This window comes from Portunus trituberculatus, chromosome 24 (genome assembly GCF_017591435.1).
Source record: "Portunus trituberculatus isolate SZX2019 chromosome 24, ASM1759143v1, whole genome shotgun sequence".
Taxonomy (NCBI): Eukaryota; Metazoa; Arthropoda; class Malacostraca; order Decapoda; family Portunidae; genus Portunus; species Portunus trituberculatus.
Window position 1 is genome coordinate 16601281 of NC_059278.1, and position 18208 is coordinate 16619488.

Sequence of the window (18208 nt, forward strand, 5' to 3'; positions counted from 1 at the left end):
AGTGGTTGTATTTTATTTATTTAGGTTTTCAATAATTATGTTAACTTTGCCTTCCAAAATCCTTTCAACTTCTTGTCTATATTCCATTAGTGAGGCTTTATCCATTTTGAAATAGAATTCATTTTTTTTTTTTTTTTTTTTTTATACCATGTGGGCTTTTCACAGGAATTTATGGGCTAAAGGGGATACTTTTTTGGGGTACCTCCTATCTCAAAGCCCACCCGCTAGGAAACCGTTGCCCTGAGTAAGGAAGCCCAACCTACACTCGGACCGTGGACAGGATTCGAACCCATGTGCTTGGAGACCTCGCGGACCCCAAAGCACGCATGGTTCCACTGTTAGTTCATATGACAAACAAAACTAGTCGGTAGGGAAGGATTTATTGCTTCAAGGTGACAGTATGATGGCAGGGAATGCATGACAGTCAATTGTATCTATGTAGCTCATACAAGACAATTTGAAATTGTGAGTTGAAAATGAGACATCGTTTTATTCAGACTTAAGGAGTCCTTCTTCCAGTCACATCATGATATGCTATATCTAGATATTGCCAGGTATATTTTATTGTAGTATTTTATTACAGGTACTGCTGAAAGGAAAAACCAGGGCAGCCTGTTCATCCTGCTAAAGGAAACATTCATGATGATTGCCAACTATAAAAGAAAATAAATAGCCTGTTGCCTAGGCTCACATTCCTTTGTCTTGTGAAGTGTTGCAGACACAATGCGAGCTGGTGTGGTGCTGGTATAGGAAGTGTTGCATTGAGCTCAGGTGAGTCCGTAAGTCAAAAGTTAGCCTATTCATGATTTTTTTCCCCTTCCAAAAATTTATATATCAGTTGAGTATATATGATGCAAAAAAATAAGCAGCAACATTTATTCACAATCTTTTGTAAATGGTGTTGTAAGGAATATCATAATTTATAGTAAGGTGGGTAATTATATACATAAAATTCATGGAACTATGGATCCCAGTATAACCAAACCCAAAAGTTTATTGAGAAATAACCGAAATTTTTCCAGATGGTGTTGGCCTAAAAAAAATGCTATACTGAGTTGAAAAATACTCCAAAGACTCTCTGGAATCGAGGTAATTACTAGAAATAATAAAAACAAATATCTTCTTAAATGGTTTTTATTTAATTTCTTATTTCAACACCATACACTGTCACCGGATGGTGTTTTTGAGTGATTTTGATGTGGGTAGTACCTATAATTTTTATATCTAACTAGTGCAATTTTTTTAGGTTACCTAAGCAGTTTGAAAAGTGTTTTCTTTTTGAACTACAGATAGGAAAGGTACAAACTAGTAAGTCAAATGGGATTTCACACAACCATTTTTACCTAAATAACTTTACAAGTGACCATGTAATGACTAAATAACTTTACAAGTGACCATGTAATGACTGACTTTCTGATCACAACTCAACAGTACTGCACATTCACCACACCATCTTGATTCATTATGTAAAAATAATACCATATTATATATAATGTGGAAGTCCTGGTGATAAACACATTTTTAATATTTTTTGTTAGAACCTCTAAATGTGAGACTAACCTAACCTACTACTAGTTAAGCTACAGTCATAGGATATACTATAGCTGCACATGAATGCTCACATGAGGTTGTGGTTGGATCATAGTAAATATCTTGCAGAGGGACATGGTCTGCACTCTACAGTGACTGGATACTAGCTTCACCTGGTATTCATCCATCCACCTGGGGGAAGAATTACAGCTGGGTGAAAGGCACACTGACTGAACCAGCCTGGAATCAAACCACAGCCAGAGGATTCATAGTCAACCCACTAGCCATTGCACAGTGGAGGCGGTGTAGCAACATTAGTAATACATCAGGTACATATTCCTTTAGTTTCACTCCTCATCTTGTTCTTGCAGCAGATGTCTTTGCAAGGTTGTGTGCTGGCTAATGTCCAAAAGCCTGTAAGAAAAATGAGTTATCAGAGGGAGGGGGATGAGTCATTCTCTGTAGTATTTTCCTGAATGTGCATACCAGGGATTTTGTTTGGCTTCTTGTTAATTTTTTTATTCACTCCTTTTTTTCCAATATTTTGTTCATACAGCCAACTAATGTTTTTTTTTTCATTGATGGACAAGAATTTTATATATTTTTGTTTGTCATTAACTTCCCACAGTGTTTTGACAAACTTTTTTATGACTAACTGTGTCTCCCTTTTCTTCTCAACCAAATATTTTTTTTTACATTTTTTTTTTATCATAGCTAGGTGTGATAATGCCCTGATAGCTAGGTGTGATAATGCCCTGAAGTTAATGTTAGGGGGCAGGTGTAATGTGCTAGACTACTGCAAATCCTGAAACATTAGGGAGTTAGAACCATCAGTATAGATGTTTGTGCTATCAGAATGAATACGTGTTCAAAGAAGCAGGAATGGAGAACACAGGGAGGAATGAATATCACAGCCTTTGAGGAAGTTGGGAAGGTAGCAGTACATCTAAGGGATGGGGAAATAATCCAAGGAGGGGAATGATGAACATGGAAAGGAAAGGATTAGGAGGTGAGGCAAGAGGGGTGTGAGGGGAGAGACTGCATATGGAGAGGAAAGGGTAAGGATAAATGGGGATGGGAGAAAAAGACTGTGGAGAGAGAGAGAGAGAGAGAGAGAGAGGAAGGGATGTGTAATGCTAAGGTAGGAAATTTGAGGAAATGTGCATAGTAGTGGAAGGCCTGTCAGTGCAGTAAGGATGGAAAGCCAGATTCTACAGCCAGGCTTTCAATAGAAGAGTGGAAAACATCAAGGAAACACAGGAGAGGGAGAGGCTGAGGAGTAAGCATGACAACCATAATCAAGAATAGGAAGGATGAGTGTAATGTGTAGGTGAGAAGTAGAGTTTTGCAGTCAGCACCCAGGAGACATGGGACGGAGTCCATAGGAGTTGGAGACAGCCAAGAGCAGTTTCTTTAATGGATAGGAGGATATGTTGCTTCCAAGTGAGGTGGGAGTCAGGGTGAGGCCAAGAAATTTACCAGAAGTGCAGTAATCAAGAGGAATATCATAAAGAGGAGGGTGGAAAGACTGGGTGCGAAGGTCAAAATCTGCTGGTTTAATAATGTTAAGGATGGTAAGATCCACATAGTCATGAAGGAAGCATTCAAGGAAATGGCCACGAGAGTTTCTTATAATTATAATGTCTCCCCCACAGAGAGTAGTGACAATTTGAAGTCTCTAACAACTAAAAGGGGGGAGGAAGATGGGAGAGCAGGGAGTGAACGGCATCAAAATATATGGGATTTGAGGAGGAAAGGAGATGGAGACGAGATATCCAGCGGTGAAGAAAGACACAGAGGACTGTGCAGGAAAGTATGGTGGTAGTAGGGTGAGGGGTATAAGGAATAGAATGGTGAACAAAGATGGCAGAAGAGAAATTGGTATTGAGGAATGAGGAGGGGTGGACAGGCGTTAAGGTTTCCGGAAGGCAGAGAATTTTGGGTACATAGGATGAAGTGAAATAGCATAGGTCTTGTCTGTGACAGCAAAGCTGTGAATACAGTGGAGACTCAATACTCAAACTTAATTCGTTCCAAATGGTTGTTCAAGTATCAAAAAGTTTGACTATCGATACCTATAAATCAGGTAATTTGTTCTAATCTCAGCAAAACCTCAATGTAATTTTTTGAAATTTTGACTTGTACATAAGTGAAGGCTGGTGATGGATAACGTAGAGGTGAGAGGTGGGGAGGAAGAGGGAGGTTGTTGGAGGATGAGTCACCATCCATGAAAATGTCTGGTGTGATTCCTGTGAACCCACTAGTGGAGGGTTATGGCTCACTAACACTTGCACTCTCACTAGATCCTTTATTTTCACCACTAATAAGCCTCTTTGGTGCCATTACAAGTTTCTAAATGAAAAACTACCAACAGAATGCAGAAGAATGTTGTTTTTCTCAAAACTGCGGCAGGACTAGAGATATGCACCGTTATCCAGTATACAGGAATACCGATATTTTGCTTCAGTACTACCAGTAATACCGGTATCAGAATGGGATTATGGTGGCAGTAAGGAGGGAGAAGCCAGAGCTTTGTTTACAACCATGTGTGAGGTTTTTCAGTTACCAGATATTTTCACCACTAATAAGCCTTAGGTGTGTAAGTTTATAAACGAACAACTACGAGCAGAACGTAGGACAAGGTTATTTTGACGACGGCGGCAGCACAACTGATAGAGGAGGGAGGGAGAGGCCAGAGAGGTTTTGTTTACAACTATCCTGGAGGAAGGGAAGGAGAGGCCAGGGAGGCTTTGTTTACAACTATCCTGGAGGAAGGGGATAGTGGAGTAGGGACTTAATGCTGGAAGGAGAAGGGTGATGAGCAGATAGGGAAGGCGACATAGATGAACAAGGCACAGAGAGTGGGAAAGGGAGTGGGGGGGAAGAAGAGAGGTGGAAGAGGAGACTGGAGTTGAAGCAGGGATGGGGGGAGGGCAGTGGGGGAAAGTTGGTAGGTATGGGATGAACTTCAGCAGAAATATGGAAGGACGAGTTCAGAGGTGGGGGTGCCAGGTGAGTAGGTTGGGAGGCTGTCCAGAGATATAAGCAGATATCAGGTCTAGGATTTCAGGAGACGAAGTAGTAGAAGGGAGAATGGCAGGGGATGTTGCAAGAGAAAGGAGGAGGAGGAGGGTAATGAAGTTGATGAAGATTAGATAACTGTAGGAAGGAAGGGACATTTGGTGCAATGAGCTGGTAGGAGCACTGAGAGCATTGAGGAAGAGGGAGGGTGGCCTGTGGAGGTGGAGATAGGGGGTCACAGTTGAGGATAAAGAAAGGATTAAAGAGAGAGAGAGGGATTTGTGTGAGCAATATGAGAAGGGGGCAGTGGGAAAGGAGGATGTGAGTGAGAGGTGGAAGAGGAAGGCTGGGGATTGGGCTTGGATTGGGGATTGGAGGCCCAGGCAGTGAGCTTCTTGACGGGCTTCTCACATCGTGACAGATTATGGCCACCTCAGACTCAAACTTATATGGTGGACAGCCATGATTAAAAACATTGTGTGTGCCACCACAATTGGCACACGAGCAGCTTGGTGCATTACAGCTAGTGAGGGTGTGGTTAATTCAGCACAAAGAATAGCAGGTTGTGGAGTGGCAGTGTTTTTCTGGGTGTCGAACCCACAACAGTTCTGACACTATCATGGAGTGGGAATGTAGGGGCGAACAGGGCACAGAACACCTCCAATATATACTGAATGTTGAGTTTGTGGCACTTATTTTTGCTATGTTTGTTTACTTTGTGTTTTGGTAACCTGTAGGGGAAGAATGTCTAACACATTACACTTGTGGCACTGTATCACTCTAGTAATGGGAGGAGGTCGTCTCTGCAGTCTGCACTGCGTCCAGTCCTTCTAGTCAATTGAACAGACGTGTGGAGAGACCGAGATAGAGCCTGTACAGGTGTTGAGGTGTGTATCTGGTTGGGCAAAGAATGGGTTATCCTTCATGTAAGTTAGTGTGATGATGGTGTTGACCTGAGCTTTGGTGTCCTCACATACTAGGTGGGATCTGGCAGGTTGGGTCCGGAAGGGTACTTTGCTCACCTGTGTTTGTAGGCAGTGTTGGAAGGAGAGTGTGTTGTTGATACAGTGCTGTAGGTGGTATGATTAAGTACCTTTCTCATCAGGCAGAGGTGAAGAGTTGTCAGGTAGCTCAAGTGAAGGAGAGAGATTTTTTCCCTCATGTTGTGGTTTTCATAGAAATCTTTTTAGAGATGGGAGGCATAGGGGGTAAAAGCAACAATAGAGGATATGGTAGAGGAGGATGGGAGTAGAGATGGTGTGAGAAGAGGAGAAAGGTAGTGTGGCTGTTGGGTGGTAGCCTTTATTGGGGGTAGGGTATTGTCCCCAGGGGCCTGTTTTACAGACAGTAGTAGTGGAGGGCTGGTTAAAAGGAAGAGGGTGTATGAGAAATTTTTCTGAGATATCAAGGGGTACGGACTCTGAAAAAGGTTAAGAACCACTGGTCTAGAGGCTGCGGCCTAAGGCCTTGGGGACACCGACATGGCCTTGAAGCAATAGAACCTGGTATGGGAGGGGCATGATAACAAAAAAGAATGATCACTATAACCAATAAAAGATGATAAAGAATAGCAGCAATAACTGGTTGCCTGATAACTAATAAATCAATCCAAAATCTCACTATCAATAACAATATTAATCTTCTAAATTAAAAGATAACAATATTAATCTTCTAAATTAAAAGAATGCATCAATACAGATCTTTATCTTAGAAGGAAAATGATGGATGAAACTTCAAAATTCATGTTTATCCTCTCTCAAATTGCATCTCCTTCAAATTGCATCTCCTTCAAGAGTTATTAACCATTATTTTTTGTGTGTGGTGGGAAGATGATTTTCATGATGAAAAGGACTATGGTTGATGAGAAATATTACTCAACACTATTTATGAAAAAAAAAAAAAAAAAAAAAAAAAGGAAAGCATTTTAAAGTTATGCTCATTGAAAACATTTGTTACTTCAATATTATCCAAAATTTTAAATACACTTTGTAACGATAGACAGCTTAATAATGAAAACCTTTTTCTTTCAGTACTTTAGCAACAATCCAGCATATTGGCATAACAAGAGATGGAGGAGGTGGAGAAGGAAGTAATGATACAAGACCTGTCTCTTCACCCAACTTCGAGCAACCTTACCAGTCACTGCAATACCTTAACAGGCACAGAGATGAAGAAACCAGAGGAGGAACAGGAACAGGAGCACGAGATACAAGATGTGCCTCTTCACTTGATACAACGAAACTTCCTCAGTCATCACAGAACAGACAAAATACCAGACAGAGGAAGAAATGCCATGGTTATATACACAGATAAAGGACATGGCAATGATGAACACATGGTTCTGTTCCCCACCTCTGAAAAAGTGGATGCACTGGTAGAAAGTCATAAATGGGACTGGACAGAAGACACTAGCTCAGATACTATGGAGGCTCTTAAAGAAATCAAGAAGCAGGCAGCAACTAAAGTGAAACAACAGGCCAAGATTAAAAAGGCCTTCTCAGTCCAATCTCCAGCCTTTACCCAGCATGCCACCTCAAGCAAGCAGCAACAGTGGAAGGCTCATGGAAAACTCAAAACAAAACCATCAAAGTTTCCACAAGTTACTGGGTACTGTGACACTTATGACTGGGATGGTCATTTTAATTTGCCTCCCACGCTGACCTTCTCACGGGAGCGACATTACCTGAGGATGGCACGAGTGGCAGAAATGGACAAATTTGACAAAGACATACTATTAACTCCAGAAGAACTCTTTGACCAAATTGATGGACCAGAGGAAGATTAAGATATGCAAGAAACTCTAAAAGTTTCTTGCTAGTGGAAATCAAAGTGGTAGATGTTGAATTATATGGCATGATACATGTCAAAAGGAGCAAATGGTAATGAAGACTGGCATGGTGGAAGACAGAGTATCAAGGATGTGGAGGAGGAATATTCAAAGTGATGATACAATAGGAGATAATGAAAAGAAGGATTACTTGTCATGGTTGTTATTTTTGCTCACCTTAAAACAACTTTATTATATATTATAATCTCATGCATCATGTTAGTAGTAAGTTATCTCTTCTTGTATCAACAACCATGCTTTTTTACCCTTTCACATGATCTTTTTCTTTTCTTATTAATACTACTTTTAATGGATAAGGATATTTCTTTTTTCATGCACACTACCTAAATTTCCTAAATATATTTTGACTAAGATTGTAATGCTTAGATGTAAGAAAATAAAAAGATTGAGTATATTTCCACTTACTACTAGTCTACATTTAAAATGAAAGGACGTATAATATAAAAAAAAAAATATCTCATGACTGGTAAAGTTACAAGTCAAGTAGCACATGCATTATATAACTAATATCCCATGTGCAAATATCAAAGTACAAAAGCAGCAACAATTATTTAAGTCATCATTACTGGTAACAATACCCATCCAATGACACCCACGCACCCAGTTTATTGATCTGGTTGTAAAGTCTATATTTATTGACAACTTCTACACTTGCAGAGAGAGAGAGAGAGAGTACCCAACAGTTGAGTATCAGACTTAAGCATATCAAAAAAAGGGCATATCCAAAGGAAACCTGTCCTAGAGGAAGTATGTGGCCAGCTGTACTATGCCTTAACCTCTGGGTGTTAAAGGATGGTCCATGACAGCATCCCTCCACTGCAGACAACAAGATTAACAGTGTGAATGAATTGTGTACGAGTGTGTAATGTTTTGTCCAAGCTACCAGCTGCCCACATGGATACTACTATACAGGTCATATTATATGTGCAGGAGACAAGTGCCAGCAGGTGAAAACAAATTATCCAGGCCAGGGGAGACTCACAACAATGAACCAATCCTTGAAATGTGTTAGCGTGGGCACATAATGGAGCGGCCACCGTCAACGGGTAGTGTGGTGCCCGTGATGAAGGAGGCATTTTCTGAGGCAAGGAACACCACAGCTCGTGCAACCTCCAAGACTTCTCCCACGCGTCCCATGGCATGCGTTGTCTTGCTGTGCTCCAGAAACTGAGGAGGGGTTGTATGAAATTGTAAATATACAAATGGGTTTGGTGATGTTTAGCTGAGCAATCACAATTCAATCAATCAGCAAAAATAATTACTTGCCTAACATCAGTTACAATAATATGTGAAGCTGATAAGTCACTCATAAGCATGGTTGAACTGTGCTCACCTTGGCGTAGCTTTCATCGTTCATGCCGGACCGCTTGTGTACTTCAGTGATGATGACACCGGGATTGACAGCATTGACCCTCACCCCCCGGTTGGCCACCTCCAGGGCCACTGTGCGTGTCAGGTGGTCCAGCGCTGCCTTACTCATGTTGTATGCCACCACTTCTGGGAACTGATGAGGATAAGCATTTTGTCATCAATTCCTCTCCTCCGACTGACTGTCTTCAGCCTCTTTCTCACTACAACAATGTTGTATCTTGCTATCTTCTGCTATTTTCATGCCAACTATTCTTCTGATCTTGCTGACTGTATATTTCCCCTCCTCCCCAACTCTTGCTGCACAAGATTTTCTTCTTTAACTACTATTCTGCCTACCTCTCTAACATAAGAGTTTATTAGTACTTTCAATCATTTATCCCTTTCTCTGGTAAACTCTGGAACTCATGGCCTACTTCTTTATTTCCATCAATCTATGACCTAAATTAATTTAAAAGGGAGGTTTCAAGACATTTTTCTCATTCTTTTAGCTAATACTCTTGACCCTGTTCAGGGACTGGCACCTCAAGTGGTCTTTTTTGTTAAATAATTTTTGTTGTCCTTGGCCAATTTTCCCCACTTACATAAAGTAAATAAATGAATAAATTTAAAATAAATGAGGAAAAGGAATAGGAAGGTAAGTGGATGAATAAAAGCTTTAATAAATAAATTGATGAGGAAAAGGAATGCCTAGAGGTAAATTAATAACTGGAGCTAAAACGAATAATTAAACTGATAAGAAAAAGGAGTACTTTGCAAGATAAATGAATAAATAAAGCCATTTCTAAGTTAGTCAAAGTACTGCACATAATTTGTTGCATCAGACTTACAGCTCTGAGTCCAGTTATTGAGGATATGTTAACAATGTTTCCTTTGGTTTTCAGAAGATGAGGCAGTGCCAGCTTCATCAGCAGGAACACTGACCGTGTATTCACATTCATCTGCTTGTCATAATCTTCCATTGTGACTTTCTCTATACCACCGGCAACCAGAATGCCTGAGGAATGAAGGCACATGAGGAGGACCCAAAGGATTGCAGGTGGTGATATGCAAAGAGAAGTGGGATAGATGCATTTCTCTTAAAAAAAAAAGTGACTTACCAGCACTGTTAACTAAGACATCCAGACGTCCAAAGTGAGACACGGTAGTGGACACCACACGCTCACAGTCCTCATCCTTGCACAGATCTGCCACCAAACTCAGCACCTGGCAGGGGATAAAATATTGGTTTTGGGCTACATATCCTAAAGTGAGATTCAAGACACTGTGCCAGAAGTAAGACTTATGTACTTACTGTAGGACACTGCAGTGGACTGGAAAGCTTGAAAAGTATTGAACACAAAAAAAAAAAAAAAAAAAAAAAAAAAAAAAAAAAGCCAACTACATTACCTTATCTTGAGGGAGACCTGCTTCCTGGCACACCTTGGATGTCTCCTCCAGGGCGGCAGTGTTGCGACCGCTGATGGCCACATAACAGCCCTCCTTGGCCAGCTCAATGGCACACTCCCGCCCTATACCAGAGGTGGCACCTGCAAAAAGAATTGTTACTATTATAATCTCTGATTAAAAACTTGATAAAATAGATCCAGTGAATATGTAGAGATGGCAATATTTTGCTACAAGTCTACATTAAGCTTCAGGAAATGAAACAGAGTGGCTCTGCTGAGAGACCAACTCCAGCATGTGGCGGTTACATTGGCCGGGGGAGTGGCACACTCTGGACATCAGCCTCTCTGTTACTATGCACCATGCTTTACCATACTGCTATATGATCTCTGCAGATCATGTCAAGATTAGCAAACTCACTCACGGCAGGGTTCGCAATTCTTTACATGAAGACAAATGGATTTGTTATTCTTTACCAGGGAATAATTGGGTTTACTGTTCTTGACATGAGCACTTTGATACTTTGGTACTAGACATTTCAATAACTGATTAAATTTCAAAGCTTCTGTTCACTAGTTAACCATTATGACCTTCACTGGTTTAATAGATGTTTCCTCATACAGTGGAGACTCAATACTTGAACTTAATTAGTTCCAAATGGTTGTTTGAGTATCAAAAAGTTCGACTACCAATATCTATAAATCAAGTAATTTGTTCAAGTTTATAAAAAATTCAATGTAATTTTTTATAATCTGATTTGTACATATCATAGGTGAAGGATGGTGATGGATAATGTAGAAGAGGAGGGGAGAAGGGTGGGGAGGAGGAGGGAGGTCGTCAGAGGACAAGTCACCATCCATGAAAACGTCTTTATAACTTTTCTCCTGGTGTGATTCCTGTGAACCTGCTAGTGGAAGGCTATTGCTCACTAACACTTGCAGTCTCCCAAGACTTCTTATTTTCACCCCTAATAAACCTCTTTGATGCCATAAAAAGTCTGTAAATGAAAAACTACAGAATGCAAAAGAATGCTTTTTTTTTTTTTTTCAAGACTGCAGCAGGATTAGAGATGTGCACCAGTATATGGTATACTGTTTTACTGGTATTGCCGGTAAAACCACTCAGAACGGGACAATGGCAGCTGCAGCTAGGGAGAGGACAGAGCTTCATTTACAACTATGTGTGCTGCCATTCAATTAGCAGATATTTTCACCACTAATAAGCCTTTGGTGTTTAAGTTTATATATGAAAATCTACAGACATATTGCACGAGAATGTTATTCTGACAACCGTGGCAGCACAACAACAGGAGGTGGTAGTAAACACCTACCAAAACAATAACTTACTCCCAGTGAGATCTAATAGCACTAGTTCAGGGGGTGCTGTGAACCTTCCATTAAAGCTAGTTGTGATCTCGTTGAATGTTTCCCTTTGTGTCTCACAACTCATGGGGGCAGTCACAGCCTATCCTCTAAAGACATCTCTCCTTCTTCACACAAAACTACATGCACTTACCACACATACACCCTTCACTCCAAATCAAAATTTAAAAGAAAAATGGGACCTGAAATAAACAACGCCTCGGAGTCCCCTCTGGGAGGGACCAAAATGTCCCCAGGTCGGACACCTCTCCTGTTGAAGACCACAAATGCCTTGACACCTCCCTCAACTTTTTCTACATTAACTTCTGCAACATTCGCGGTCTTAGATCTAATTTTCAATCTGTGGAACACCACCTCTCCTCTACTAAACCTCATCTTCTTTTCCTCACCGAAACACAGCTGTCTGAGGCAACTGACAGTAGCCCCTTCTCTGTTCCCTCCTACTTTCTCTATTCTCATTTTCATTCCAAAGCTGGATGTTGCGTCTATGTACGCAACGACTTAACTTGCTCTCGTGCCCACGCTCTTGAGTCTTCCGAATTTTCCACCATCTGGCTACGACTTAACAGTCACTCTCAAACTAAATTCATCTGTGCTGTTTATCTCTCCCTAACTCTTCTGACTATAGTAATTTCTTCGACTACTTAACTTCTAAAGTGGAGCACATTCTGTCCCTCTACCCTTTCGCTGAGATTTCCATTCTTGGAGATTTCAATGTTCACCACCAGCTTTGGCTTTCCTCTCCCTTCACTGACCACCCTGGTGAACTAGCCTTCAACTTTGCTATCCTCCATGACCTAGAGCAACTGGTGCAACACCCTACTCGTATTCCTGACCGTCTTGGAGACACGCCCAACATTCTTGATCTCTTCCTCACCTCTAACCCTTCTGCTTATGCTGTCACCCTTTCATCTCCGTTGGGCTCCTCCGATCACAATCTCATTTCTGTATCTTGTCCTATTTTTCCAATCCCTCCGCAGGATCCCCAAAGCGAAGGTGCCTCTGGCGTTTTGCCTCTGCCAGTTGGGGGACCTGAGGAGGTATTATGCTGATTTTCCTGGAATGATTATTGCTTCCGTGTCAGAGACCCATCTCTTTGTGCTGAACGCATAACAGAGGTGTTAGTATCTGGCATGGAGGCGTACATTCCTCATTCTTTTCTCAACCTAAACCTTCTAAACCTTGGTTTAACTCAGCCTGTTCTCGTGCTATACATGATAGAGAGGTTGCCCACAAAAGGTACTTGAGCCTTCCATCTCCTGAATCTCATGCACTTTATATCTCTGCCCGGAATCATGCCAAGTCTGTTCTTCAACTTGCCAAACACTCTTTCATAAATAGGAAATGTCAAAATCTTTCAAACTCAAACTCTCCTCGTGACTTCTGGCATCTAGCCAAAACATCTCAAATAACTTCACTTCTTCATCTTTCCTCCTTTATTTCATCCTGATGGCACCACTGCCATCTCTTCTGTCTCTAAAGCTGAACTCTTTTCTCAAACCTTTGCTCACAACTCCACCTTGGACGATTCTGGGCTTGTCCTCCTCTCCTCCTCCCTCTGACTATTTCATGTCTACAATCAAAATTCTTCGTAATGATGTTTTCCATGCCCTTGCTGGCCTAAACCCTCGGAAGGCTTATGGACCTGATGGGGTCCCTGCTATTGTTCTCAAAAACTGTGCTTCCGTGCTTACACCTTGCCTGGCCAAACTCTTCCAACTTTGTCTATCGACTTCTACCTTTCCTTCCTGCTGGAAGTTCGCCTACATTCAGCCTGTTCCTAAAAAGGGTGACCGTTCTAACCCCTCAAACTACCTATAGCTTTAATCTCTTGCTTGTCAAAAGTTTTTGAATCTATCCTGAATAGGAAGATTCTCAAACATCTGTCACTTCACAATCTTCTGTCTGATCGCCAGTATGGCTTCCGTCAAGGTCGCTCTACTGGTGATCTTCTGGCTTTCCTTACTGAGTCTTGGTCATCCTCTTTTAGAGATTTCGGTGAAACTTTTGCTGTTGCGTTAGACATATCAAAAGCTTTTGACAGAGTCTGGCATAAAGCTTTGATTTCAAAACTGCCCTCCTACGGCTTCTATCCTTCTCTCTGCAACTTTATCTCAAGTTTCCTTTCCGACCGCTCTATTGCTGCTGTGGTAGACGGCAACTGTTCTTCTCCTAAACCTATTAATAGTGGTGATCCTCAGGGTTCTGTCCTGTCACCCACTCTCTTTCCATTATTCATTAACCCTTAACTTCCGGGGATTAAAATATTTTTTCCTGTCTAATGACGGGGAAAAATGGTACACCTAAAAATTGTCAGAACACAGTTTGAATACTGATAATTATTTTCTCTGTGTTATTCTGAATACAATGATGTACTTTCCAGCTCGATATGACGTCTGAGAGTTTAGTTATTGCCTTATCAAAGTTTCCTCCTCCGGGCACGGTGTGACCAGTCAAGAGGAAACAGCCCGGAGAGCGACGCCGCGCTCGCTCTCTCTCTCTCTCTCTCTGTGTGTGTGAGAGAGAGAGAGAGAGAGAGAGAGAGAGAGAGAGAGAGAGAGGAAGGAAGGAGGACACGCATGCCTGTCTCCTAGAAACACTCTGTGTCCTTGACACATTATCTGGAGTCTGTTCTTCATCATTATTGCCTTCACTGTCACTTATACTGTGTAAGAGTCTCTGTCTCTCTGTCTGTTCTCCTGAGAAAGCAGGTGAATGATGCTCTACATCCGTGTCCTCACTACTAGTCTCTTCACTTTCCCCAGTTTCTTCTTCTATATATTCACTGTCACTTTCTTCTAGCTCAGAACCACTGCTAAGTAAAAGGGTTCTGCCTTGCTCCATGGTGATTTACAATCTGACCCGATCCTTCGCTGTTATCACTGACCTTTCTACCCAGCGTCACGGAGTTGCCAAGTGTCGCCCATAAACGGGAAAACAGTTCAGTTACCTCTAAAATTAGGAGCTCTTGTGGAAACACTTGTGTGGTAAAAGATGCCAGATACTTCTACTCACCATCCGCCTCAAGAGAGCGCGCGAGAGACTTAAAATTACGCCGGGAAAAATCTTGATTACTGGGACGAATCCCGTCACTTCGGACGTTCTGACGCAAACGTTTATATACGACCGCCGGAAGTTAAGGGTTAATGACCTTCTTAACCAAACTTCTTGCCCTATCCACTCCTACACTGATGATACCACCCTACATCTTTCCACGTTCTTTCAGAGACGTCCAACCCTTCAGGAAGTCAACACATCACGCGGGGACGCTACAGAACGCCTGACTTCCGATGTTTCTAAGATTTCCGATTGGAGCAGAGAAAATCTAGTAGTTTTCAATGCCTCAAAAACTCAATTCCTCCATCTATCAACTCGACACAACCTTCCAGACAACTATCCCCTCTTCTTCAATGACACTCAACTGTCTCCCTCTTCCACAATGAATATCCTCGGTCTGTCCTTTGCTCATAATCTTAACTGGAAACTTCACATCTCATCTCTTGCTAAAACAGCTTCTATGAAGTTAGGTGTTCTGAGGCGTCTCCGACAGTTTTTCTCGCCCCTCCAACTGCTTACTCTGTATAAGGGCCTTATCTGTCCCTGTATGGAGTAATCTTCACATGTTTTGCATGTTTGGGGGTTCCAGTCACAGCTTTGCTTGATAGGGTGGAATCAAAAGCTCTTCGTCTCATCAACTCCCCTCCTCTCACTATCTTCAGTCTTTTTCTCACCGCCGAAATGTTGCATCCCTTTCTATCTTTTATTGCTATTTTCATGGTAACTGTTCTACTGATCTTGCTAACTGCATGCCTCCCATCCTCCTGCGGCCACGCTGCACAAGGCTTTCTTCTTCCTCTCATCCCTATTCTGTCCAACTCTCTAATGCAAGAGTTAACCAGTACTCTCAATCATTCATCCCTTTCTGGTTCTGGAACTCCCTCCCTGCATCTGTATTTCCGAATTCCTACAACTTGTCTTCTTTTAAAAGGGAGGTATCGAGGCATTTGCTCCCCTAATTCTGGCTGATGGTTTTGGCACTTTTTAGAGAGCTCGCACTCAAGTGGGCCTTTTTTAACTTTCTTTTTTTTGCCCTTGGTTGGCCCTCTTCCCTACGTGTAAAAAAAAAAAACACTGGTGGAGGGGGGGAGGGAGAGGTCAGGGAGCCATTGTTTAGAACTGTGTGTGTGGACGTCGACTATCTGGTATTCTTTTAGTATTAAATCGAGCTTTTGTGTTTGAATATTAAAAAGTTAAACTATTAAGATGTTAGAGTATTGAGTCTCCACTGTACTGGTTTTAATTTCTTTATTCAAATATCCAGGAACTTTCAAGATGGACAGACATACCATACATTTAAGGAAGTTATGAAACCTAATGCTCCAGGTCTACAAGCTTTTATTTACTAGATATACTGGTTCAATAGCTGTTTTCATACATTGTTTTTTTTTTTTTTCTTAATTCAGTTATGCAGGAACCCTCAAGATGAGCACATTTACGTTCACAGAAGTTGTGATGCCGTTACTTGGGGAGAATAGCTTACTAGTGATTGACTGGATGAAGAACAAATCACTAATTTGACAGGAATTAAAATGTGAATCATGTAATGTATTTATGAAGGTGACAAAATATAGTGTCTCTCTAGAGAGTTGTGCAGAAGTGCAAAATGAAAAGTAGTAGTAATAAGAAAAAACATTTCTTGCTAAATTGAAAAGTGAAATTACAGCAGTGGACTCGTATCATATATTGTTGGTGTAATGAAATTAGGAGAGTGGAAACTTCTTGTTTTATAAATATGTCTCGGAAGTTGATAGCGAGTTTCTACATCTTTTTTGGAGATATATGCATGAGACATTTAGAGCTTAATCCTAAAAAAACTTGTTGGACCTGGGATGAGAGTTTGAATTGATGAATGGTGCTTTCCACATAAACCTAAATGCCACTGAGGAAGGGCACCTAATCATCAAGTCTGGCTATTTGGTTGGTTTCACCAGTAAAGGAGTACTATATGGAATATAAATAAATGACCATCGAAATCAACATACACTCCTGCCAATATTTGAAAAAGCTGTTAGACCTGGATAAGTATTCAGTGATGAATGGCGAGCTTATAGAAATATAGTTCATAATCCAAACCACTACCACAGAACTGTCAACCATTCTTTGAACCTTGTTGACCTACAGACAGGCATTCCCACACAACATATACTTGTTCAGTCACACTGAGCAAAGAACAAGGCTGAAGTTAAGAACATGGGAGGATGTAGACACACTTTCTATAAAGCTACTTAAATCACTTCAAGTCAATGTTACAAATTTAGGTTGACAAGTTTTCAGGATTCTGTAAAGCAATTGCCATGCATTATCCTTTCAATAACTAGATTTTGAAACAATTTCTTATGGAACTTTACCATATAATTTTCATTGATTATTGGTCAATAAAACTTTGGTATAGTACTATATTCACTGCTTTTCTTTCCATGCGGACCAATGGATTAACTTTTCCTGACATGGAGATGTTGGGTTTGCTAATCTTGACATGATCCTCTCTCTGCTATGTAGTGCTTAATGTTATGCCAGGAGCACATGAGCCACTATGTGGCGTAATGTTGTGGCAGGGATGTGTGTCTCTAAGTTTTCATTGTTTAGAAGCTGTCTTGGGCACACAAGTGTCTGTGGCAAGCAACTGTGGTGAGCTGTTGCTCATCCCTGCTACAGTGTGGCTCAATTTTGTGTTGAGGACCCATGTACACGAACAACTGTGTTTGAGTGTCCAATGATGGACACATGATGGCTACAGGCAGTCCTGCACCAACCAAACACTGAGAAGTAAACATATTTTCCTCTTTATACATATAGTATACCAATACCATGGCTACACTCGATATAGAGTGATTTTCTATTGAAACTGAAGATATGGGATGTATGCTGCATTGACTACAGCAATAAAATTGTTAAAGCCAAGATCTGGGAGATGTGTGAATATTTGTGTCCGACTACAGAGAAATGGATTCTTTAGGAACTGAGGCCTCGACAGGCACAGATGTGCCATCTTCGTGTGCACCCATACATAAGAGTGGTGTGTCTGAGTCATCACTATTCATCCATCAACTAAAAAGTACTCCTGAAACAAGAAACCTAGAACATCAATTTAAAACACTAAAACAAAATGCCTTAACAAATGGATGGACCAATGGTTCCTATACAGAATATATTACAATTCGAAATGAACTAAGAGAAAGATGTAAAGAAAACTATAATAAGAATTGGGAAGAGAAAGTTGCAGACTTAATGAATAACAGTAAAAACAGTAAAGAATTTTGGAACAAATTCAAAGTATTAAAAGGTAAAAATATACATACCAACTATATGAAAGACTCAGACGGGAACAAATACTATACAGATAAAGAAAAATGTGACTTACTGGAAAGAACTTGGAGGGATATATTTAGAATTACTGAAGAAGAAGAAAATAAATTTGATAAAAATCATTCAGATCATATAGAAGCTTTCATAAACGTAAACCAAGAAAGAGTATCTAATTTTCCCACATCAAATTTAAGTAGATTAAATGAAGAAAACTATCAAACAAGAAAAATTGAAAAAGACGAAATAAAAGTTATATAAGAAGATTTAAAATAAGGCACCAGGAACCTCTAAAATCAATAAATCAATA

General features: G+C 40.8%; 2 protein-coding genes across 4 annotated transcripts in view; one reads left to right on the top strand and one right to left on the bottom strand.

Annotated features, from left to right (window-relative positions):
• Positions 1-1118: 1118 nt before the first annotated feature.
• Positions 1119-18208, bottom strand: part of LOC123508041 (uncharacterized oxidoreductase TM_0325-like) — a 24701-nt gene continuing 7611 nt past the window's right edge. Inside the window, exons 2-7 of one of the 2 annotated variants that reach the window (XM_045261418.1) lie at positions 10157-10296; positions 9868-9973; positions 9598-9764; positions 8733-8903; positions 8382-8566; positions 1119-1944 (exon numbers count right to left, since the gene is read on the bottom strand). In XM_045261418.1, coding sequence (XP_045117353.1) covers positions 8408-8566; positions 8733-8903; positions 9598-9764; positions 9868-9973; positions 10157-10296 — 743 coding nt within the window. In that variant the 3' untranslated portion in view covers positions 1119-1944; positions 8382-8407. The remainder of the gene's footprint in view (positions 1945-8381; positions 8567-8732; positions 8904-9597; positions 9765-9867; positions 9974-10156; positions 10297-18208) is intronic. The other variant, XM_045261419.1, reaches the window with a different exon arrangement.
• LOC123508042 lies at positions 1723-7486 on the top strand. Of its 2 annotated transcripts, XM_045261421.1 has the most exons (3): positions 1725-1859; positions 5336-5438; positions 6582-7486. In XM_045261421.1, exon 3 carries the CDS (start codon positions 6620-6622, stop codon positions 7334-7336), a length of 717 nt encoding a protein of 238 aa, XP_045117356.1. In that variant the 5' UTR covers positions 1725-1859; positions 5336-5438; positions 6582-6619; the 3' UTR covers positions 7337-7486. The 2 variants fall into 2 exon arrangements, with proteins under 2 accessions (XP_045117355.1, XP_045117356.1); XM_045261420.1 differs by lacking the exon at positions 5336-5438 and having other exon boundaries at positions 1723-1859.

Coding starts and splice junctions, on each gene's coding strand:
- LOC123508042 (XM_045261420.1), top strand. CDS start 6,620: ATGGAGGAGGTGGAGAAGGAAGTAATGATACAAGACCTGTCTCTTCAC.